The 24,816-nt window shown below is 41.1% G+C and overlaps 1 protein-coding gene across 1 annotated transcript in view; it reads right to left on the bottom strand.

The window, feature by feature from the left end:
- Positions 1-23,511, bottom strand: part of ASAH2 (N-acylsphingosine amidohydrolase (non-lysosomal ceramidase) 2) — a 63,626-nt gene extending 40,115 nt beyond the window's left edge. The window contains exons 1-7 of the mRNA XM_010832213.1: positions 23,286-23,511; positions 20,135-20,291; positions 16,185-16,402; positions 14,355-14,504; positions 7,526-7,702; positions 7,132-7,259; positions 5,940-6,017 (exon numbers count right to left, since the gene is read on the bottom strand). Of these exons, the coding sequence (XP_010830515.1) occupies positions 5,940-6,017; positions 7,132-7,259; positions 7,526-7,702; positions 14,355-14,504; positions 16,185-16,402; positions 20,135-20,261 (878 nt within the window). The 5' untranslated portion in view covers positions 20,262-20,291; positions 23,286-23,511. The remainder of the gene's footprint in view (positions 1-5,939; positions 6,018-7,131; positions 7,260-7,525; positions 7,703-14,354; positions 14,505-16,184; positions 16,403-20,134; positions 20,292-23,285) is intronic.
- Between the last annotated feature and the right edge of the window lie 1,305 nt (positions 23,512-24,816).

Here is a 24,816-nt window from a genome sequence, read left to right as displayed (position 1 = left end):
ACAGGAAAAACCATAGCCTTGACTAGATGGACCTTTGTTGGCCAAGTAATGTCTCTGCTTTTGAATATGTTATCTAGGTTGGTCATAACTTTCCTGCCAAGGAGTAAGCATCTTTTAATTTCATGGCTGCAGTCCACAGGGCACCACCAAAAGGAGGAAGAGATGGGAAGTATAAAAAGGGGAAGTCAAGAGGGATTGCTACAATTCCTATGTCTGTTCAATAAAAGATCTGTCTGCCTGCGCTGTAATTTGTCTGTTGTTTTAAACTCTTTCGTCCATCGCTCCACATCTTTGTAGGAATGAGACAAGAACCGAGGGAGAGAAATCAACTAACCTGACACTTCCAAGACCCTGACTTCAGACTTCTGGCACTTCTTGATCTGCGACAGAAAAAATTTCTGCTGTTTTAAACCAGAAGGTCTCTAGTGATTTGTTATGGAAACCCTAAGAAACTAATACAAAGACCATACATTTTAGTGGCTTAGAGCTCTGGCATTGGACGTAAGTTATTATACCTAACCTATTTGAAACTCAGTGTTCATATCTGTAACATGATAGGTAGTATCCACCTCATGGCATTTGACAATTAAGAGAACAAATGTATCTGAAGTGTTTAGCACACAGACTGGTCTATGCTAAGAATGGAATAAATCTTCACTGTGATGATGCTATGTTGATTTTGACACTGCTGCTGCTGCAGTAAAGGTGATGATTGAAAGGAAAAAAATTATACAAAGCTATGTGTACATATATGTATAGTTAATAAGATAAATACAATATTAAAATATATGATGCATGTGCCTGTGTGTATTCAACACATGTTTATCACCCCATATAATATAAGCTTTAAATAATTAAATGAAGAAACCCTTTTCTCTTATGACAGGGACTTGAGAGCTTACAGAATACCAGTGTGCCCTCTAGTTCCCAACTCCACTGGTAGGGTGGAGCATGTGAATCTTGCTAGTAACATATGAGCAGAAGACCACCCAAATTTTATGACATTTTGCATGAATGGCAAATGTGTACATTAAAATCTGTCATGTGTTAAGCCACTGTAATTTCAAGGTCTATGGCATCACCTGGCATTAGTTAATTCATCTCTTAACACACACCTAATCAACACATCTCTTTTTCACCTGTCTTATGTTCCTCCTTGCCCCACCCTATTACAGACAGTTGGGAAAAGGAAAGCAAAGAATGTTTCATTATGCTATATTGGAAGGGCTATTAGGCCCAGAATTTTATGCAAAAGACAGCTTGAATGCAAAACAAGCAGATGCCATGACTACAGACCAGATTGCTCAAATTAAAGAAGGACAATGAGCCATAGCCAGAGAATAGCTTCTGAAGTCATAGGTAAACTCGGTGGCCAGTATCCTGGAGAATTGACCATCTCTACTCCAAAGAAGAGATGTCCATTCTCACCTACTCATTTTGTTTTCTTTAAAAGTCCTGGATGGAAAAAAAAAAAAAAAAAACTCCCAATAATGTTAATGGAGAGATATTTGGTTTGGGTGGATTTCATTAAGTTCATTAAGTTACTGCAATCAAAATTCTTGCAACCTAAATAGTATGATTAAACAAGCAACAGTAGTAAAGCAAGAAGTGGCCAATAAGAGTATTTATTTTAATTCAGCCTAACCACCCATGGGCGGAGGAGCCTGGTGGGCTGCAGTCCATGGGGTCGCGAAGAGTCGGACAGGACTGAGTGATTTCACTTTCACTTTTAATTTTCCTGCACTGGAGAAGGAAATGGCAACCCACTCCAGTGTTCTTGCCTGAATCCCAGGGACGGCAGAGCCGGTGGGCTGCCGTCTATGGGGTCTGCACAGAGTCGGACACGACTGAAGCGACTTAGCAGCAGCAGCAACCTCTACCTCTAACTTTTAATTCGCAACACACTACCTCACTGTCCTCTATACTTCAGCCACACAGACCTTCTATCAACTCCTCGAACAGGCTACATGACTTTTGCACATATTTTTCTGGGTTAAATGCTCTTTTCCACCCCCACATTTTGCCAGTTAATTCTCAACCTGCCTTGGTTTTCAGTTCCACTGTCTTATCCTTGGGGACAACTGACGTCTGCATGTGTACTCAGTCATGTCTGACTCTTTGCAACCCTTTGGACTATAACCTGCCAGGCTCCTCTGTCCATTGGGATTTTTCAGGTAAGAACACTGCAGTGGGTTGCCATTTCCTCTTCCAGGGGATCTCCTGACCCAGGGATAGAACCCGTGTCTCCTGTATCTCCTGCATTGCAGCTGGATTCTTCACCCACTGAGCCATCAGGGATGCCTTTCCCAACTTCCCTGATCAAGTCAAGTCCCTTCACAGCTCTGCATACCTTCCTTTTTTAGCACTTAATGCAGTTATAATTATACATCAGTTTGTATTACTATTTGATCACCTTTGTCTCCACCAATAGATTGTAAGTTCTATAAGGAGCAATACCTAGGACATCGATTTTTTTCTCATTAGTGTATTCTATAGTATTAGTTCAGTTCATAACACATGTATTCTACAATATTTAATAAATGAATGCTTAACAATCTGTATGTGAAGGGATGTTATCATATTATACATCTACATTTGAGAAATGTACAAGTGGAGTCTCAGATTTTAAAGGATTTACTCAAGAAGCGCAGACAAAGGTATTTGACTTCTGACTTTAGGACCTTTTACTAGAAATGAATCATTTCAAGGACTGGAAAGCACTGCCTGGCATACAGTAGATGACTGCTGCAGACTTTTAAGTGAAGAAATGAAAATGAGAGTAGCAAAGAATAAATGATGAGCTTCACCGTGGTTTTCATAGTGAATAGTCTTGGCCATGACACTGGGCAGGTTGCATCACTTCGGTAGGCCTCAGCTGAAATTTAAACTTGGTGACTTTATACTCTGTAAATCTGAGATGCTGTGCTTCCAAACTCCTCATACCTTGGGATTCTATCTCACAGCAGGTACCTACATATGGTGGCTGAGTTACTTAGCAGCCCAGATTTGACTTTATGTTTTGGATCATTTTTAATGTATTCAGAGAGTAATTATCCCTATGCAACAAGAGGCAATTGCAAGGGCAATTACATCAAGGATAACATACGGGAGCTAGAGAAACAATAGAAAGTTATTGCAGGCTGTTAAGCACAGCAGATGGAGAAGCATCATTATAACCTTGACAGTTGACCCTGGGACTTCCAGATATATTATATAGTTACATGCAAGGAAGCAAAGAACACCTGGCCCCCAAAATATCACTGAGTGTTCTCTTGGCATTGTTCAATGACTCAGAAACTAATAAAAGGGAATTGTGAGTGATCTCAGTCATTCAGCCAAGAATTAGGTAGAAACTATAAGGGAAAAGACATCTTTTTCTAACAAATTTGGGGATTTTCCATCTAACTAGTCATACATACTGGAGAAGGTGATGGCACCCGACTCCAGTACTCTTGCCTGGCAAATCCCATGGATGGAGGAGCCTGGTAGGCTACAGTCCATGGGGTCGTTAAGAGTCGGACACGACTGAGCGATTTCACTTTCACTTTTCACTTTCATGCACTGGAGAAGGAAATGGCAACCCACTCCAGTGTTCTTGCCTGGAGAATCCCAGGGACAGGGGAGCCTGGTGGGCTGCCGTCTATGGGGTCACACAGAGTCGGACACGACTGAAGCGACTTAGCAGCACCAGTCATACATACGTGTCCTTATCCTGACTGTCTCCTAACCAAATTCCCCAAAAGGTGTTCAAAAATCGAGAGGTAGCTTACCTTTCCAGATTCATCTCTCACCTACTCCCTAACCTAAGCCTATACTCTGGCCTCATAATGTAGTTTTCTCATGGCCCCCTGAGAAATCCCATGGCTCCTTCAAGTCCAGTTCAAATGTCATTTCCTCTTTGAAGCCTTCCACTATGCTCCCAGGTAGAGCTCAGTGCCTCTAAATTCCCAGGTGATAGCACTGACAACCGTCTGATTTACATTATGATTACTTGTCTGCCTGTCTCTGTCTCTTTCTCCAGCCCTAACCATCCCACTAGCCTGTAAGACTCTTGAAGATAGGGTCTATGTTTGATTCATAACAATATACCTCAAGAACATAATTGCATGTCTGATATTTACGAAGACTACTGCGTTAAAAGCTAGGTGGCAACTAATCAATAGATGAATTAACTGTACTCAAAGAATGAATTGTATTACATCAACCCACATAATAATGTTTATTTTATCAGGGAATTTTTAATGACCTCACTTTAACCCCAAAGAACTAACTCCAATGCTAAGAAGTTCAAGCACACCAATATTCCAGTAATGGAATTTTCAGAAGAGGTACTGTGTTATTTACTTCTTACCTTTCAGTTAAAATTATTAAATTCTTTCTATGTCAGGCACAGAACTAGAGTTTTGCATGCTTTATCTCATTTAATCTTCAAATAATCCTAAGAGGTACTATTACTAGTCTCATTTTCAAACAGGATAGTTTGACGTATAAGTAGATAAATTACTTTCCTCAAGACACAGGGTTAGTAAGTGGCAGGGCTGGGGCCTGAATTCAAATCTGAAAACCTGTGTCTAAGACGGAAACATGAACTCCTTGCCACTGTGTGTTCTCCATGCAGTTAGGGCCACCCCTAGTATCTGAACTGATTAATCATAATCTTTAATGTTTCTCTTCACCTCTTATTTCTTTCAAGTTACTTAATTTTACTCACATAGAAACTTTCACCTAGATAGTTTATAATCCTCCCTGATAGATCCCTAGTTCCTTTACAAAGTTAGTATCAGTATCTAAGGACTCATTTTATCCCTCAATTTTAGAGTAAGAAAACAGACACAGAGAAGTTAAGAAACTTGACCAAAGTCACACAGCTGCCAAGAATGAGAGTCCAGAATGAACCCAAGCCATTTGACCCTGGCACCCATGTGTTATCATCCACCTCCTTAGGACATTCGTGCATCAATCTGGAAGTCCACTGGACAAAGTGTCTGGGACTGTTTCCTACCCAGGCAACTCCTTAGCCAGTTCAATCACAGCAACCCAAATCACATAGGAATACAAATGACTTATTGTCAAAGAAAACAAAATCCATGTCTTTTCTTACATATAAAATGGAGCCTAAAGTCTCTGCCAAGCTGTAATTTTACCTCATCTGCTTCCATCGGGTGGTCTCGGTTCTGCTTTCATCACTAATTGGCATTGTACCGCATTAGACTTAACTTATTCCTTTTAGACGGAGAAGGAAATGGCAACCCACCACAGTACTCTTGCCTGGAAAACTCCATGGATGGAGGAGCCTGGTGGGCTGCAGTCCATGGGGTCGCAAAGAGTCAGACACAACTGAACGACTTCACTTTCTTTCTTGCTATAGTTCCTTTTGGAGAAGGAAATGTGAACCCACTCCAGTGTTCTTGCCTGGAGAATCCCATGGATAGAGAGGCCTGGTGGGCTGCCGTCTATGGGGTTGCAAAGAGTCGGACACGACTAAGCAACTAACACACACACACACACACACACATTCCTTTTAGAAAAACAAAGGTCAATAACCTCAAACTCATAGTCACTTGCCTGGTTGGTCAGATTGTTTTCTCATTTCCAAGAGATCACTGTCCTCTATCTATGATTATCTTGATAAAGTAATAATAACCTCCACATGAGATCTTGATACAGTAATAACCCCTAGCATTTAGATTTATGAGTCTATCATATGTCAGACACTGTGCTTAACTCCTTCACTCAGATCCTTCATTCATATAATCCTTTTATTAGACCTAGGATGCTGAGAACCATACCCGAGGGCCCATGGCTGGATCCCAGCTCCAACTCAAACACTCAGCCAATTCTTAGCCTCTGCTGCCAATATTCTGGTCTCCTTTTCCCCTCTCTGTAATACAAAGAAATTTATCCAAACAGAATTTTTTTTTTAAAAAAGTAAACAGTACCTGATAAGACCCAGCTCTTCTCCATTCAGATCTACCATTTTCAGGAGCACCATTTCCTTGTCTGTATTTGAAGAATACCTAGTCAGCAAAATAAACAAACTTAGTGAGTTCTAGGCTAGAGCCTGGCCCTTGTGTATGACGAAGCAGAAGCTGACACAGAAAACAAAATGACTCTCAGTAAGCAAGGTTCCCTGACACCTGTAATCCTATGAACTGTATCCAGGGTCTTATTTCTTAGCTAAAGAAATGTTTGCAAATGTGACCAAAGTTAGGGGCATAGGTCAGCTAACTGGAGATGAAATATACATTTTTGAAATATTATAGGACATATATTATTTCTCATGGAAAGGATTAGTTTTTGAAATTTCTATTCATGTAAAATTTTATTGAAATCTCTTAAAAATAGCAGGGAATGTGCAAAATCAAAAGCATGCCTGACCTACAACTTCAAGTGTTCTTTTATGTCTTTTGAAGGGAAATCAGAGTATATTTTCTAAAAATCAACTTTGAAATCTATCAAAAAATATGTAGACAAATGTAAAATATCAGGTTGGACTGAGATATTATTTTATTCTGCCATAGTAACCAAGTACTTCTCTTCTGTCAAAAACCCAGTTTATCACATTAAAAAAATTTTAAATAATGGCCTTTCTTAAGTTGTCCCATTCAATTATGCCAGTTTCATGGCTTGCTCTTCATGTCAACTTCTTTATTCTTTTACCTTATCTATCTTCCTACATTCCCCTGGACTAAAATGATTTCTTCTGAATAATGTAATAAAAAGAGCTATTCATTAATTGAACAAATATGTTATGCATATTTTTATATTTTATAGATGAGAAGCTGAGAGCCAAGAAATTAAGGTTTAAGTAAATCAATAAAGGTCACACACCTACAAAGTGATAAAGACAAGACCACAGGTGCACCTGATTTGAAAGCCTAGAGTCCTTCAAACATTCACATCCAATTCCCACAGCCAGCAAAGTGGGAAGATGCGTACACAGGTTTTTCTGTGCTTCTACAGTCTCATTTCTGGTTGTCTTAGATTATAGACATGCTTTTAAATTATTTCAGCTTTAATACTCTTTCAGGCTCTCACCATATCCATCAACTAACAACCCTGTTCTTAGATTTTGTTAATAGTTCCTAAAGGAAAGCACATGCATTTCATTCCGATAAGTGGACCCCTCACCTTGCTCTCTCTGACTGTGGATTCCAAAGGTAAGAAGTAGGACTTCGGTTGATCTGTGCACCATCCACAGTCCCTTTATTGATAAAGATTTTGCCTGGTTTCATATTTTTGTGTGCTATCTCAATGCTCTATGGGTTAAAAAAGAAAAAAGTTGTAAAGTTAGAAATCCTAGTGTGCATAAGAACTTAGTTGACATAAATAGAAGAGCCCTGTGGACAATTTCTTTCGTCTCCAACTTATCCCTGCTATGGGATGAAGCTGGAGAGCCACAGAGCTGGTGTCATTCTGGGCTGGTATCCAAGATCCTATAGGAACTCTCTGTGTCATAAGAGACCTCTCCTAAAGTGCTGTAAGCAATGCTAAACAACAGTTGCCTCTAAGTCCCCTTGCCTACCTCCACAATGCCAGTGACCATGTACTCAAAAGTTCGATTGCTAAATCCTTCACTGGCAATTACAAATGTTGTGTACTGGAAATATCCTGCTGGACCCGAGTGTGTATGAGTGCCACTCAGAATAACGTTGTCTCTTCTGTACAGGGAGCCGTATTTATTCTGCAGCCTGCTCAGGACCTTGGAGGAAAAAAAAGAACAATCAGAACTAAGAAGAGGAATAACACAGGTGCTTAGCCTGAAAAAAGCTCTGATGAGGCTAATCACTGCGCCAGACATCCCCGTCAAGAGACCTTTCACTCTGTGCTTGAGTTCATCATCTCAGTAACAACGACATCAACAATTGCAATTGCTAACATTTTATAGATTCTTGCCGTGTGCAAGCACAATGCTAGGTATTACATCATGCCATTTAAAAATCTTTAAAACACCACCAAGAGGTAGGTGTTTTTAATCTTATCTTTTAGCTAAGAACATTGATGTGTCCAGAAGTAAAATAAGTTGCCCAGTGATATAATAAATAGCAGAGTCAGAGTCATGATCCAAGTCTCACTATTGACTTAGGAATCTCACCAGTTCATTGTCCAGACACTGTTTTAAGTACTAGGGACATACGAGGTCCCTACCCTGAAAAAGTTTTTATTCTAGTGAGGGAAAGATAAATATGTAATATTATATTACAGAGTGATAAGTGATAAGAAAAAATATTGCTAGGTAAGGAAAAAGAATGTGATAGGCATTAGTGAGGAAAGATCTTTCCAGAGATGTTATCTTTCATCAGAGGCTTAACCAAAGAGAGCAAGATGGTCATGCAATGCCAGAGTTGGGTGGGGCAAGCACCCTGGGAGCAGTGAACAGACAGGGAAAAAGCCCCTTTACTGTCTCATTTCCCAAAATGAAGAACTCAGTATTCCCAGACACAAACACTTATACTTTTGGTCTGGGGAAGACCACCTGCTATGACCTGAGAACACCCCAGCAACCCTGTGGGTAGGTCCATGGGGAAAGGAATCATCATGCCATCATGAACTTGCCAGCCACTTGGTGAGCAACCATAGAAGGTGATCCTGCAGCTCAGTCAAGCTTCAAACACCTGCAGTCGCAGCCAATATCTCGAGTCAAACCTCATGATAACAAAAGTAACGATATGTGACTGTGGCTCTAACACAAGTCAGACTCACCCAACACAGCCATTCACCAAAATCCTGAGCAATAATACATAATTATTGTTACTTTAAGCTACTGAGTTTTCTGATGACTTGCTGCACAGCAGTAGATACCTAATTCAAAGAGTCAGTAAGTGTTCATTGAATTAGTCAATGAACATCCAAAGAAATAATAAATAATTAATGTCTTTGGAGGATATACACATATCAAGAAAACAACAGAAAATTAGTGATGTTGCCGAGTACCTATTTCTCTCTCTCTCTTTTTTTTTTTTTTTTGGCTAAAATGTCTCTTTTTATTGAAATATAATCGACTTCAAAATATTGCATTAGTGCTGAATACCTATTTCTAATTTTGCTTTAATCATCTGAAATATAAAGCTTGGTATCAGTGCGGTTTGTGAAAGATGTTTTGACTTTTTTGTGTCAAAAATTATTAAAATGTTCCAGCAAAAGTGTCAATCCCAAAGCAACCTTCCTCAATGTAAGATACTATAACCTAATACCAGGGACAAAAGTGAAAACTCATTTATGTCAGAGCTGGCAAATACTGCTTATCTCGTGCATTTAGTCCTGTTTGTGGGTGGCTACTATCAGAAGTAGTATGCTGAGAAGGATTCTGAATCCAAATCTGGGCTTAGCGAAAAACAGTACTTTTGGGGTGGGGGTGGCATGTCATGGGGCATGTAGGATCTTAGTTCACTGACCAGGGATCAAAACCAAGCCCCCTGCAATGGAAGCACAGAATCTTAACCACTGGACCACCAGGGAAGACCCCAAAGAGTGCCTTTTTTGATTAGCAGTGCTGTCCACTTCGAGTATGGTATAGGCAGTAGTATGCTGATAAACAGTTTTTCTGAAAGATAAAAGAAAACCCTTATTTGTATTATCTGCCAATTTCCATGGTGTAAATACTCTCACCATAGTGAATTTCAAGCTACCAAAAGTTTAACCACCAGTTCGCAAAGTTTCTAAATATTTAACAATCAACCCTCATGAGGTGGTACCAGCCAGTTCCAGCACACCACGGGTACGTAAGGAAGCAGCAGCAACTGGTGTGTTACCTACTGATCCTACATAAACACATCAATGTAACTTCTTCTATTTTAGGTAAAGAGCTCCACCACCCTTATTCTAGTCATGTGGTCATTGAATCAGGAAGAGATATCACAAACCATCTCGTCTCCTTAACCTCTCCATGCCTCAGATACTGATTGCTAGGTTTACCACATCCACGTAAGCAACCATACCATATCAGGAAAATGTGGAAAGGAAATTGAAAGTAATTAGACCAACACTGGGCTTCCTTGGTGGCTCAGTGATAAAGAAACTGCATTGCGGGCCAATGCAGGAGACACAGCTTTAACCCCTGATCTGGAAAGACTCCCTGGAGAAGGAAATGGCAAACCACTCCAGTATTCTTGCCAGGAGAACCCCAAGGACAGTCCATGGGGTCACAAAGAGTAGGATACAACGGAGTGACTGAACAGCAATAAAGACCAACATTACAAGCCCACATTCTCCATCCCAATAAGGTTCCATATTCTTTCTGTTTGATTCTAATTCCAGCCCAACTCTTCATCACTCTTACATATTCTTTTACACAGTAGCTATTACTGCTTCATGAAGAAATGTCTGTAGGGAGAAGAGGAAATCATCAATGAATGGACAACATGAAAGCTTAAGCAAAGTTAAAAAGCTGATGTTCTACACTGCTATACTTAAAATGGTTAACCAAGAAAGACCTACCAGAAAGCACAGGAAGCTCTGTTCAATGTCATGTGGCAGCCCGGATGGGAGGAGAGTTTAGCAGAGAATGGATAAGTATATATGTATGGCCGAGTCGCTCTGCTGTGTACCTGAGGCTATCACAACATTGTTAACTGGCTATACCACAATATAAAATAAAAGTTTTATTAAAAATAGAAGCTGATATTTTTACAATTCTGTAACCAAGGCAAGCAGGTCGTGGAAAAGAAAGAACTGCCAGTCAACTTTAAAGCTCTAATGTCCCACCCATTTTTATTTCTAATGAACTGTAACAGGATTTTTAGAATTAAGTACATTAAATACATTCTATGCAAGAATCAGGCTCTTAAAAACATAGAAATTATGAATCTTGAATTTTAAAACAAAATTTTAAACTACAAACAGCTACAAACAGCTCACAGAAATCTTCTCCTAAACTATAATCTCTGAGATGAAGTCAAACATGTGAGACTTCTGGAAAAAAGAAAAAAATTAAAGACTCCATCATCTAATAACAATGCCTGCCAATAACCATTATAAGTAGCATGTTTCCTACTTCATGAAAAGAGGGGTATTTTTATCATAGACCTATAAAGTTATATTAATGTCTATAGCTCAATTGACTTCAGTTTCCATTCCATTTCCTATTGCTGACACTCTTGGAAACGTGACATAGAAAGAGCTAGAAAAGTCATTCTGTTTTCCTGTCCAGCATCACTGCTTGGAGATCTTTTCTTTAATCTTTTCTCCATGCTGAAAATGTTACCACTCTTAAAGGTGAGACTGAGAACCTGACTAAAACTGGGTGTTATAATAAACTTAATGGCCTAGTCTAGTTAGATTTATTTTTCACACTTTCCCCTTGGATTAACTTGGGATAAGTAAGTGGGTTCATTTCAAAGTCTTTCTTCTGGGTCTCAGATTGCAGGGGGGAAGTAAACATTGGAAGAGACGGTTAAATGGTGTCAACTATTGACTGGATAGTGATCTCTAACCCAACACATTAAATCCGCATCCCCTCCATACTGTACCCCCAAAGGTAGAGTGTGGAGAGGACAGAAGTTCAAAGTCTTATTTCCACTAATGACCCCACCATTTCCCAATCAGAACCATTTTTGATTCCTCAGAAAAAACATTATAGTGCAGTGGTAATGACCATACTCTCGAGCAGGAAGACGTCAGTGTTTGAATCCCAGTTCTGATGGTTCCTAGCTGTGTAGCCTTGGACAAGTTACTTGGTCCCCCGACACTCAGTTTCCCAATCTGTCAAATGACAGAATAATAGTATGTCCCTCATACAGTCTTTTTGAGGATTAAATGAATTCATATATATGGAGCACTTAGAACAATACCTGATTTATCACAGGAACTATGTTAAGTGTTAGTTCTTATGCCAACTCATCCCCAAATCACATTAACATTTGACTTTCTAGCACCATATAGTCTCACTGCTGTCCCCCTGGCTTAAGACTTTTCTGCCAGCATAACACAATACAGGGGGGAATTGCCAGGAAAAGTGGGAATCCTTCCTGCAGTGCTAGTTTCCCTTTCCAGTTCTTTTAGCCTTCTAACACCTTGTGAAATCTCCCCATTCCTTATCCCCTATTTGAAATGCCTGGTGTGATAACTGTTTTCCCAACTGAACTCTCATCGGTAGAGCCTTGATGTTAATTTAAGGACTCTCCCGATGTGTGTCTTCACCTCTAGCTCTGGTCTATTTCAACCCACCTCAAACATCACTGTCTGATTAATCATCCTAAAGCAGAATTGTGTTTGCATCACTTCCTTGCAAAAGTTTCCTAAGAATCTCCATCACCTAGAATCATTAACAACCAAGCATTCCAGAGACCTACAAATTATGACCAACATATCTTCCAGGCATATCTCCATTTGCATTTCTCCCTGTGTTTCTGTGTATATGATTTGTACATGTACAAATCAAGCTGTCCCCTTAAGTTGATAGCTCTCTCCCCCAAATCAACCAATTCTACTCTTTCAGGGGCTTCCCAGATGGTCCAGGGCCTAAGACTCCATGCTCCCAATGCAGGGGGCCTGGGTTCAATTCCTGATCAGGGAACTAGATCTCACATGCTGCAAGTAAGACCCGGTGCAGCCAAATAAATAAATAACAACAAATATTAAATAAATAAAACTCTACCCATTCAAGTGTCATTTCCACTGCTCTTTTGAGTTACTCACTGTAAGGGAGGCCAGTTGCTCTGTCATGAGGATACGGACAATGAGGAAATGGTCAGTAGCCACAAGAGTGGATCATCCTGAAAGTGGACCTTTTAGCCTGCTTGAACCTTCAGATGACTGCAGCCTTTGCCAACACCTTGACTGCCAACTACCCTAATTCAGAACCACCTAGCTAAGCCAGCTCTGAATTCCTCATCCACAGAATGATGAGATAAAACAACAGATGTTCATTAAGTCCCTATTTGGGAGGAGCTATTTATTATTCATGAATAGATAACTATAATAAACCATTGTCCTTTATTCCAATAAATTAAAATTAGTTGTGTATTTCTGGTACAGTCCTTCCTTTAATCCCCCGACTAGGTAGTGACTTCGTCAACATGGCTTATGATTCATTTAGCTGTGTGCCCCCTGAAGTGACCAACAAAGTGCCTTGCAAAAAGTCAGTGCTCTCCAAGATAATAGAATGACCTCCTTTTAAGAATGTAGGCTCTGGTACCAGGCATATATATGTGTTCAGAATTCAGCTCTACCACTTGCTAACTGCATGAACTTTGGAAAGTTACTCAACCTTCTCTAAGACTCAGTCTCTTTATCTATAAATTGGGGATAACAACAGATCCACCTCATAGTTGTGGTAAGTGCAGGGCTTGGAAAATCACTGCATTCTCTGCTCAGCATGTTTCCACAGATGTGAGAGGCTCCCATCCTACTCCCCATAAGTGGGTGACAATGGAGACATGTTTTTAAGCTCTCTCGTCACCCCTCTTCCTGGCTCCTTCACACAGCCCTTTCACACAAGAGGAGCAACTGTTTATTTGGTGAGGTTAATAGAACATGACACTGAATAGTGGATATTTGATGGCCATCATTCTGGATGTTCTAGACTCTCCTCTTTCTCACATTTGTGAATATGTGAGAAGACACTGAGAGTATACTTTCTTTCTGTGTCCTGATCCGTGGAGAAAATACAGTTGGATCAGGGTCTAGAAATTGGCTGAGAGACAGACTTGGAAGTCCATCTGTCTATCACCATTTCTCTCTCCTTCCTTTGCCCCTTGCATCTTACGAGCTGCCTGCCCAGGGCTCCCAGGTACCTTGCTGCTGAGCTCATCTTTCCCACAGTGGGGTAACATGATCTAAATTGGGGGAAAATCACAGGCCCTGCGATATTCTACAATACAGTTTAGAGATTAAGAGAGCTAATGTTGTATTCTTCTAAATTTTATTATGGACATTTTCAAACACGGGCACATCAGAATAGTACAATGTGCCTTTCACCCAGCTTCAGCAATTTATGGTCAATTTCATCTCAGAGTTGCATTTGAATTCTCTTTCATTCCTTGCAACTATTTTCAATTGTCTAAAACCTTGAGGGAAGGGTTAATAATTAATTGGCACTCTCAGACTTCTAACAAGGAAGATTAAATGACAGTGTACAGGAAAGTAACCTGGGACATAATAAGCTTGTGAAATATATTGGCATTAATGATGATGACAAGCCATCAGCAGTATGGAAAGCAAGTTCTGACCAAGCTGACTTACAATGGAATAATGAGGCTCATCCTCCTCACTTGATTATCAGCTGGATTGTCAAGAGCTTATAACCCTGAGGGTAGTGGAAATTCACTGGGTGAGAAACCCAGGAGAGCTTAGATACTTAGTTAAATTCACCTGCAGGCTTTACCTTTAAACCACGGCAACTCTTTCTCACTTACCTCCAGCCTGAGTCGCTGGGATACCATGCCTATGTCAATGCTGACAAACACTATGCGATTGGACCCATCCGGCTCCGCCATGATGAACGCACGACTGTACAACCTCGTGAGGATGCCCCGTGCATACTGGCCAGTTTTGGCGTAGCCCATCTAAAAAGGAAGAGAGCATCAGACCACCCTTCACTTCTTCTCATTCCCCTGCTACCAGAAGCCAGGCACAAACACACAAGAGACTACGTAGGCAAAGCAAAGCAATCCATGTGACACTGTGGCTCTGAGTGAGACAGGATATGTGTTTTCAAGAGTAAAGCCAACATCACACTCACAAGAAAAGTCTTTACTGTTCTGTGTAGATAGAAGCAAAGCAATGGCCGGGTTGGAAGAAGTTATTCGCTGGCCTGTGGGCAAGGCAGGAGCTGGTGTGACTTGGGAATTGTGTTATAATGCTGGAGACCTTTCAGGGTTTTTCTGTTCTTTGAAACAGGATCTTTTCTCCAGCCTATGTAAGGACTACAGAAGGAAATACTTCCTCAACTATCATCCTACATTTCCAGGAATACCCTGAAAACTGAAGGCCTCTTCACTTTGGTTGTCTGGTGTGTGGCTTTTTTTTTTTTTTTTCCCCTAAAGAAAATGGTTTCTTTAGGACACAGTTATCTTTACTGAGGGTACCTCACCCTGGCTTTTACAATGTTGCCCCTCCCAATGTTGTAGCCCACCAAATACATCAATCTTAAACCCCTTCTCTCACCATGTCACGAAGCGTACCCATAAAAGCTGCACCCAGGTCTTCAGCATGGTTGCTCTGCTGCTTGCCTTATCCCTCATGCAAGTGCTCATTTAAAGTTTACATTCCAGAGCCACTTTTCAGAACAGACAACAAGGAATATTTCCTAGAATCTAAAGATTATTTGGTTGGAGGGGGGAAAAATCCTATCAGGAAATCTCATGCTCTGATTCCCTAGGAAAGGGTAGCTAGAAGTGTGTGTCTAACCTCACCACCAGGAGGTTGCATGCCAGCAGCCCACAGGCCACCCCTGGCCCCGAAACCGGTTTTACTTGCCTAACACAGTGTTGGATCACACCAGATTTCCGGTTTTAACTAGAGTTGCTTACATTCTCCAACAGAGAGATTTAAAACCTCAGATTTTCAATCCAGAAATGTTTTCACTCTCTCTCTCTCTGTGTCTCTCAGTCATGTCCGACTCTTTGTGACCTCATGGACTGTAGCGCGCCAGGCTCCTCTGTCCATGGAATTCTCTTGGCAAGAATACTAGAGTGGGTAGCCATTTCCTTCTCCAGGGTATCTTCCCAACCCAGGGATCGAACCCCAGTCTCCCACATTGCAGGCAGATTCTTAATCTGTCTGAGCCTCTAGGGAAGCCCTGGCTTCTCTTTAAAAAACTGTAAGGTGAGGCAGCCCTAGTTTTACACTCTTACATGGCAATGATCGCTAAAACCACTCAGACTTTCTAGTTGTACCACAGTCCCCACCACTTTCTGTTGCCCCCCACACTTCAGATTTACTAGACATTTATCTTGTATTGGCCTGCTTCAGTCATTTAGGGTACCTGCCCATCCCCTGTAGTATCAGAGTTTGCCCACCCTGCCACTTTCATTCATAAAAAAAGGGCCAGTTGAATTTACAAGGGAGTTGTGCTTAAGTAAAAGGTCCCTCTTCCTTATAGTACAATATTCAAAATGTTAGATAGCAGTGAAGGCAATACAAATGGAGAAGATTAAGACATGACAATTAGGAATAAATGCAGAGTATTAAATAATAAAATCATTTGTTTCACAGTCTCTTCAAGGATCCCATGATTTACCTACCAAATTAATATCTGATACTTGTCCTGTGCAGTCAGCTCGCCCAACACCAATATGGTAGCCACTGAAGTTCTGAAACAGGGTAGGCTCTGGGGTGCTGGGTGTTGGAGATGCCTGGGTAGTTGTGGGGCCCCGGGAGGGTGTTGAGTTTTGAGGGGCTGCAGAGCCCTGGGTAGCTGGAGGGCTCTGGGTAGCTGGAGGGCCCTGGGTGGATGGAAAACCTGAATCAAAAACCAAAATAAGATATTTAAGAAACAACATTTCAACCCACACACTTGGCCTCAGTTAGGACACACAGATTCAGCTTCCTAAGGAAGAATCTCTGTATATTCTCTTACATTCAAGATACACTGTGAGACACATCTCAGGAACTTGGTTTATATCATAATCCCAAGGAGGATCTTTTTCATGGCTCAGAAATGTTTCAGCCTAACAATAAAGGTCTCTGACAAATGTCCTTCAACTTCTCCCTCAGGCTGTTCCTGTTAAACCTGTAGCCCTTCATTCACTCACCTGGCACTTCTACTCCAGCCAAACAAATCAGGCACCAGGGTCCTGGCACACAGTCTATTAAACCCGGCCTCTGGGTTCTAATATTCTCTCCATCCAGAGACCTTACTCCTCTCTGTTTTACCAGTCAATCTCCACTACATTTTACAGGGGTTCATTTCCACCCTACCCAAATCCAGCTCAACTCCTTACCTCCAGAATGTAACCCCAACTGTCTCTACCCTGCTCTAGATGTTTATTCTTAATGCAACCTAGATCTTTTATTCTTAAGGCAACTTAGATTATTGTATACTTGCTAACACAGTCCCACCTTATGTCAACTGTTCTCATATCACCACATAGGTATGCACATTAATATATACACCCTATATTAACAATACACACACCCCCCAATATAAGGGAGGCAAAATGGTATAGAGACTAAAATGGCAGATGTCAGAAACAACTGGGGTTTGAAAATTAACTCTACCTTTACAAGCTGAATAAGTGACTTAATCTATTTTACCCCAACTTTTTTCATCTGTGAAGAAAAGTAACATAACTTTCTCATAACGTGAATCATCTCCTACTTACTAGGGTTTATTGACAATTAATATCTTAATACATAGTCAAAATTTAGAACAATGGCTGACATATAGCCTCATTTTTATTTACACATTTAGACATCTTATATATTTCATTTTGTCTGTTTCTACTCCAGAAAACAGCCAGAGTTGGCCAAAGGAACACATGTCAGTGTTACATGTATTAGTGGTCAGAAAGTACTTAGGCAAGAGATTAACAGCAGACTTCTTCTGAGTTCCAGAATTCTGGAACTCAAGAAAGTTTAGAGATCACATCATTCAATCACCTACATTTTACTTATAAAGAAACTGAAACCCGGAGAAATGATTTAACCAAGTTTCCACAGAAAGCATATGATGAATCAGGTGCCCAATCACACCCTCCAACTCAGAATCAGCTGCTCTTTCATCCACATTTAAGCGCAGTTAGAATCCATACCTTCCCACCCCTAAGCCCAAGTGTTCTACAAAACATCAAGTATTGCAAGGAAGGAAATAGGCACCTTCGCTACTGCCTCACTGATACCAACATAGAAATGTGGTGCAGGCCAACGCCGAATCTAGTCACATAGCCAAGCGGCTTATTTTCCATCTCGGAGTTTCAGATGTCTAAAATGGCACTAAGGCTAGCACCTACCTTTATGGGAGTTTTGTAGGAATTAAATGAGAAATTTACATAGAATGCTTACTATTTTCATCGTAGAAGTTATTGTTTATTAAAGGATTGCTTCCCATCAACCACTATGGTAAGCATTCTATGTAAATTTCTCATTTTATCTGCCTGCAGTGCAGGAGATTTGGGTTTGATCCCTGGATTGGGAGATCCCTTGGAGAAGGAAATGACAACTTACTCCAGTATTCTTGCTTAGAGAATCCCATGGACATGGGAGCCTGGCGGGCTAAAGTCCATGGGGTCGCAAAGAGTCGGACACGACTGAGCAACTAAACACACCTGTACACTAAATGAAAACAGTGGCTAGTATTTTCACTATTACCTCTCTGAGCCTCAGACTCTAGATTCTCTAATTTTGAAACAGAAAAGTAGGTGAAGTCCCATGGATTCTTTCATTTCTAGCAATAAAACTCATTCTGTCCACTGCCAGAAAAGAGGATCTCTGTTTCTCTGGGTTTTCAGGGAATCTAAAATATGAAGACAAATAGAGAACACACTGGAAAAGAGAAGAGGCTGCAAAAGAGAAAACTGAGCTGAACAACACTGCCTCTTTCTCCAGGGGGCCTGAGGACAGCCCTCTCTCCGCCCTCCCCCCTTTTGTTGGAATGCATTTGCTTCATAATGTTGTGTTAGTTCCTACTATACAGCAAAGTGAATCAGCTGTATGTATACATATATCCCCTCTGTTTTGGATTTCCTGCCTATTTAGGTCACCACAGAGCACTGAGTAGAGTTTCCTGTGCTACACAGTAGGTTCTCATTAGTTTCCTATTTTATACACAGCAGTGTTTATATGTCAGTTCCAATCTCTGGAATCTAGCAAAACGATAGAGGCAGCCTGTTTGTAAAGCCCACCCTTTACTTTGGTCAAAGCATTCAATCCCCACCTGTCTTTTGTATTGTTTATTAGTTGTTGTTGTTCAGCCACCAAGTCATGTCTGACTCTTTGCAACCCCATGGACTGCGGCATACGAGGCCTCCCTGTCCCTCACCATCTCCCGAAGTTTGCCCGAGTTCATGTCCATTGCATCAGTGATGCCATCCAGCCATCTCATCCTATGATGCCCTCTTCTCCTCTGCCCTCAATCTTTCCCAGCATCAGGAACTTTTCCAACAAGTTGTCTGTGCGCATCAAATGATCAAAATACTGGCACTTCAGCATCAGTTCTTCCAATGAGTATTTAGGGTTGAATGCCCTTAAGATTGACTGGTTTGATCTCCTTGTTGCCCAAGGAACCCTCAGGAGTCTTCTCCAGCACCACAGTTCAAAGTCATCAATTTTTTGGTGCTCTGCCTTCTTTACAGTCCAGCTTTCACAACCATATGTGACCATTGGTAAGACCAGAGCCTTGACTATACGGACCTTTGTTGGCAGAGTAATGTCTCCGGTTTTCAACACACTGTCTGTCTGTCATAGCTTTCCTGCTGAGAAGCAATTGTCTCAGCAGGAAAATCTCTGCAGGTTTATTAGGTATATAACCTATCAAAGAAGAGGCACCATCAAAGGCCTATGGACCTGATTGCCTGTAAATGTAGCCTAGATAGTTTCCAAAATCTAAATTAGTTTCCAAGGTTAAAAAAAATTGGAAGGGATCTAAACTGCCTCCCCCAGTTTCTAGCTTTCACTGAAAACTCAGGAGAGTTTGAGTCCATGTGACACCATGACAACAGTTGGCACTCAGGAGGGCCTGTGGACCCTTTTCACCAGAAATACACCTGCCCCCACCGTGGGCCATCTCCCCTCCTTTATGGAACTTGATTGACCTTCACAGCATTTGAGTTCAAGATCCCTTCTCTAAAGTTTCACAGACTAATTGACATTCAGCAGGTCTTTCCTTCTCCTTTTGCCCCCCAGGAGAAGATGATGCCAGAAAGAAGGCAAAGAGAAAAAGAAGAGGCTCAGGAGTCACTGGGTCTTGAAGACTCCTAAGCTGTACTTAGATCAATGGAAAAGCGAAACAAATAAGTGCATGTCAGAACACCACACTGGCTATTTGGGAGCAAAGGTAAACGTGATAAAAATTGCTATCATTGCGTAAAGAGCAACTAATGGAAAGGCTGGATGACCATCCCTTGGTGCTTAAGTACACCGTGAACTGCCCTATTATCAGCAGTATCAGTACACTGTTTCTTGCCTTGATATTCCCCACAATGAAGACATTTCCTACTGGCTAGGAACAGCATCTAAGAGTACTCACGATACTTGCCTGTGTGATTTTCAATGGTCCCACTGGTGATAAACAACAGGCTGAGAAGAGCCACCGTGATCCCTGTCGTTATCACAAGGAGGAAAATCAGGAATATTTCGAAGCTGGAAAAGGTGCGTTTGGCCATTTTTTCCGAGGAAAAGAGTCAGAAGGAGACCTGTGAAAGAGACAGGTAAAAGAAAAACAAAATACACAGGTTTCAAGCTGCAAAGGCAAAGATATCTTAGCTCTTTCATAGAACAGATTGTGCCAGGAATGCCGCTAGGTCCACGTCCCATATCTTCCATGTCTTCGTGGAAGACATGACCAATCAATTACAGCACTGTGCGATGAATTCACACGGGGTTTCCAAATGCTTTTCAGCACAGTGCTCATCTTGGGAGCCCCCACCCGTCATCTGGTATTGACGCCAAAGCTAAAACCTATATGTACTCCTAGGATACATCATAGTGCTTTCATTCACGGCAGTGGTGCTCTCTGTATACTGGTCTAGGCTGAAGCATTTCTACCAACAAGGATAACTGATGTACCCACATGGCTTGTACTTGTGAGAAAGCTGGCTGAGGTTAGGGCCGTGCTTCGTGGCCAGTTAAATAACTTGTCAACAAGGAGGTGAAACACCTAACTCTGGCCTTTAAACCTCCTGTCTTAACTTTTGATTTCTACCCGAATAGAGAACAACATGGAAAAGGAGATTGGCATCTCTGATCTAAAGCCAGGCATTTGTGAAATTTCTCTCTTCAGTGATTGGAAGGATCCCACACATTTTGCAAACCCCAAGTCAAAGGATGAGGATAAAGAGAATGCTATTGTGTGCTACAAAAGCAGAAAATGTCCTTACTGATTCATGAAGACATTTTAGGCCTGGAATTCATCACAACTCAGAGGGACTAGAGAAGCTTCATAAATATGTGAATTATGCAGATTCACATAATGCAGCAGGAGAAAGTATAATATGGTTACAAATTGGGTTGTGAGATCTGGTGTCAGAGTTCAAATCTCACGTCTGCCACTTACTAGATGACCCCAGGAAATTATGCCTGACCCTGAGCCTCAGTTTCCCCATCTGGAAATAGGGATGTGACAATGATACTTTTGGTACCTATCGTATAGTTTTTATAAAAATGAGATGACACAGTAATACTTTGTTACAAGGAATGTAGTAAGTGTTCAGAATGTTAGCATTTATCAATTAGGTTCTAAAATAGCAAAGGGTCTGTGCTCCTCACTGGCCTAAGAGAGTTTGTATGAGACTAGTATTCAAGAATCCCAAAACCAAGGTGGGAACTTCAGAATCTATTTTCTTAACCTTAAGGAAGCTTGCGTAGTTGGGTGGGACTGGAGTCCCAAGCCTTGGGTAAGATGGTGCTACCCCCAAGAGCTGTAAATTGGCAACAATCAGCTGTGTTTATTATGGCCCAATTTTTCGTTTCAATTTGACTTAGTCAACAAGAGGAAAGATAGAGGTGACAATTTATTCTGTAAAAATAGAATCTATATTTACAAATATGAATTTTCAGGCTTCCTTTCAAAATATTCCATAATATATGGCAACACTGAGCCAGCATTCCTGTGTGCCAAGAGTTTTGTAAAGCTTATTAGCTGCTGTTCCCTTTCGATGGGGCAGCCCTTCTGCAGCCTGCTACTGTCTGTACCAGTGAGCCTTATCTATATGGTCTTTGTCATCATTTGATTTGGCAACCCTTGGACTAAAGGTTACTAATCGGTCTGACGGCAAACACTTCAGAGGTAGTGCTGAACTGGCAGTGGACGAAGAGCTTGAAACATCTTCTTGTACCTCCTGGTTGTGGGTAGGCATCCCTCACCATTTATCACCACTGCAGTCAGTCTCACCACCACCGGTAGGGACATCTTCAAATTCAGGGCAAAACAACTTTCACTCTCAGCCCTGAGTCAGAAAGTACATCTAAGATGAGCATCTAAAATTTTGATAACTCAAAGAAGTTTGCTAGTCCGTTGCTGTTGTTTTCAGTAGCAGACTTCAGACCTTGTAAACCTAGTTCTTGCTTAAAGCTTTGGTTCCTATGAGCCTTCCTGCTAGCTGAGATAGCACAAAGAAGGCCATTAAAAATGGTCCAGACAGGCAGCTAGACCCCTCAACCCTAAAGCATGTATATGCAGATCACATGTAGAAATGTGGCTACATGGTAAGAGCCTATGTAATAGACATGATATGAAATATGTACATGCCCGTGTGTATACAGATTTTCTTTTCTACCTTTGCTCTGCTGAACTAATTGTCACCACTGACCTTTTACACAAGTCAACAGTGGCACTTGATTTAACATTACAGTTTACTTCTTACGTGGATTACAGTGATATATCTCGTGTATTTCACCACTCTATTTAGTTGCCAAAATTACCACCAACATATTGGGTTGGCCAAAAAGTTCATATAGAAAAACCTGAATGAACTTTTTGGCCAACCCAGTATTACCATTTTTTTTTTTTCAACGCACTATCCTTCGAAAATGATTAAAATCTGAATTTAAACATGAAAGCAAATGCCGTATACCTCTCTTTAAAAGGTAAATGTGCCTTGGAGAGTTGAACCGGTGATTATATTTTAAAGGACTGTTATACTTCCCGTGGTGGTCCTGCGGTAAAAAATCTGCCTGCCAATGCCAGGGGACATGAGTTTGATCCCTGGTCCAGGAAGATCATACATGCTGTGCAGCACCTAAGCGCATGCGCCACACGTGCTCTAGCGTCCATGAGCCGCAACTGCTGAGCCCAAATGCCGCTAGGGCCCGTGCTCTGCAACAAGAAGCTACTGCGATGAGAAGCCGCGCACTGCAACTAGAGAGCATCCCTGCTCACTGCAACTTGAGAAAGCCCACTCACCACAAAAAGTAAAAAAATAAGTAAATTTTTAAAAATAAAGAACTGTACATTTTCAAATACTTCCCACTTACTCTAGCATAATCCTGCAAGGTCAATGGTAGGGCACAATGATACACTAGCATGTCACTTGCCATATCACCCTGAGGTCCCCTACTTTTCAGGACTGCAACGGTAAAAAGTAGTGTTTTGGCAAAAAGGGTTTCCAAAGCTAAGAAAACCGGGTGTAATTAAGATCCCTGAGACAAAATGATTCAAAATCCCTCCCTCCAAAAAAATGCATTCTTACCGACTCAACCACTCAGATGAACTTGTGTGTCCTGGTAAAGCAAATGGTGGCCCAGAATCTCGTCCCCCGTCCCCTGGAACGCTGCTCAGTTGAGACTGCTCAGCACTTTCTGAAACCTACCCAGGAAAGATCTTCACAGTCACGTTCAAGCAAGTTAAGAGTTCTCATTAGCACAGTTTTGTGGGTTTGGTATTTGGAAGAGATTAGTGTATTGATAACAAATGGCTTATTAGCCAATTCTCCCCTGGCACAGCCTGATACTGAGGAACTGAACTGCAGAAGGCCTGCCAGGCTGAAGGTCATTTCAGATTTCAACACAACTCTTCCAGCCCATCAAGGTCTGTGCAATAGCTCTAGCCTGGATCACACACACACACACACACACACACACACACACACACTCACACACACACACACAGAGTACCTGCTTTATTTATTTACCCCTGGTCACTCAGCCAGTTTATCAAGAGGGAATGAAAATGTATGCCGGACCTTAGTGTGGGCTATGGGCTCCACTAGGCAACATTTACAACAATTTCAAGACATTTAATTTTTTTCACATCATTAAATTTTCAAAACATTATGACCTCATTTTTGTAAAATATACAATATTTACAATATTTTGCAAAATATACAATATATATAAAATGTATAATACTTATGTGTGATCATAAAGACTATAAAAAAGTATAGCAAAAAAATATTAAGAAGCAATTATCTGGTGAGAAGATCATGGGTGAGTTTTTTTTCCACTTTTTGGTTCTTGGCATTTTCTATAAGCCATGTAGCTTTTTTTGTAAGTATCTATCTTACCTCATCTCAGAGAATGTATCCTATATAACAGCATGAAGTTAATCAATGGCCCACAAAAGACAGAGACAAGAAACAGACCAAAGTTCTCCTTCTTTCCTGGTAAATCCATGTTGTTCAGGAAGCAATTTGAAGACCACATAGGCTGCTAAGTTCTACACAGAGTTTTAAGAGAGACCAACTCCAAAGTTCTATGGAAACATTAGATTTAAATGCTTTCAGATGGGGCATTTAGTAATGTGTCTTAGCTACCTCTTTGCTACAACAGAGTGGAAAAGGCTAAACTATAGTATTAGATAAGATTTTGTTTCACCTTTTCATGCTTATTTTGTTTGTTGCTTGACACCAAGAATTCTAAGACCAAATCTAGCTAACTTAAAGATAGCTGGGGAAAGAGAAAGAAAAAAATTTACCAGAAAGCATCAAAAGAAGTTCAAAATGAAGGCTCAGGAAGGCCAGAGGGAAGCTCTAAGGATCTATGTGGCAGGAGCTATTGAATCATCTCTTCAGGGCATCGCCATCAAGATGGATCCAGGCCCGCTATGTTAGGTCTTTCGATTGCTCCAGTCTGGATTCAGTACCTAAGAGACAGCATCTGCCTGACTTAGCTCAGATCATATACGTGTCCATATACATACCTCCCCATCCCCATATTCCACTTGGGGGATATTTAACAAGACCACACCCGAAGAGGGAAGGTTAGTTCTCCAAAATACAATCA

The sequence above is a fragment of the Bison bison genome, unplaced genomic scaffold (assembly GCF_000754665.1).
Source record: "Bison bison bison isolate TAMUID 2011002044 unplaced genomic scaffold, Bison_UMD1.0 scf7180017860456, whole genome shotgun sequence".
NCBI lineage: Eukaryota > Metazoa > Chordata > Mammalia > Artiodactyla > Bovidae > Bison > Bison bison.
The sequence above is the reverse complement of the archived record's forward strand: the minus strand, read 5'-3'. Positions and strand labels throughout refer to the sequence as shown.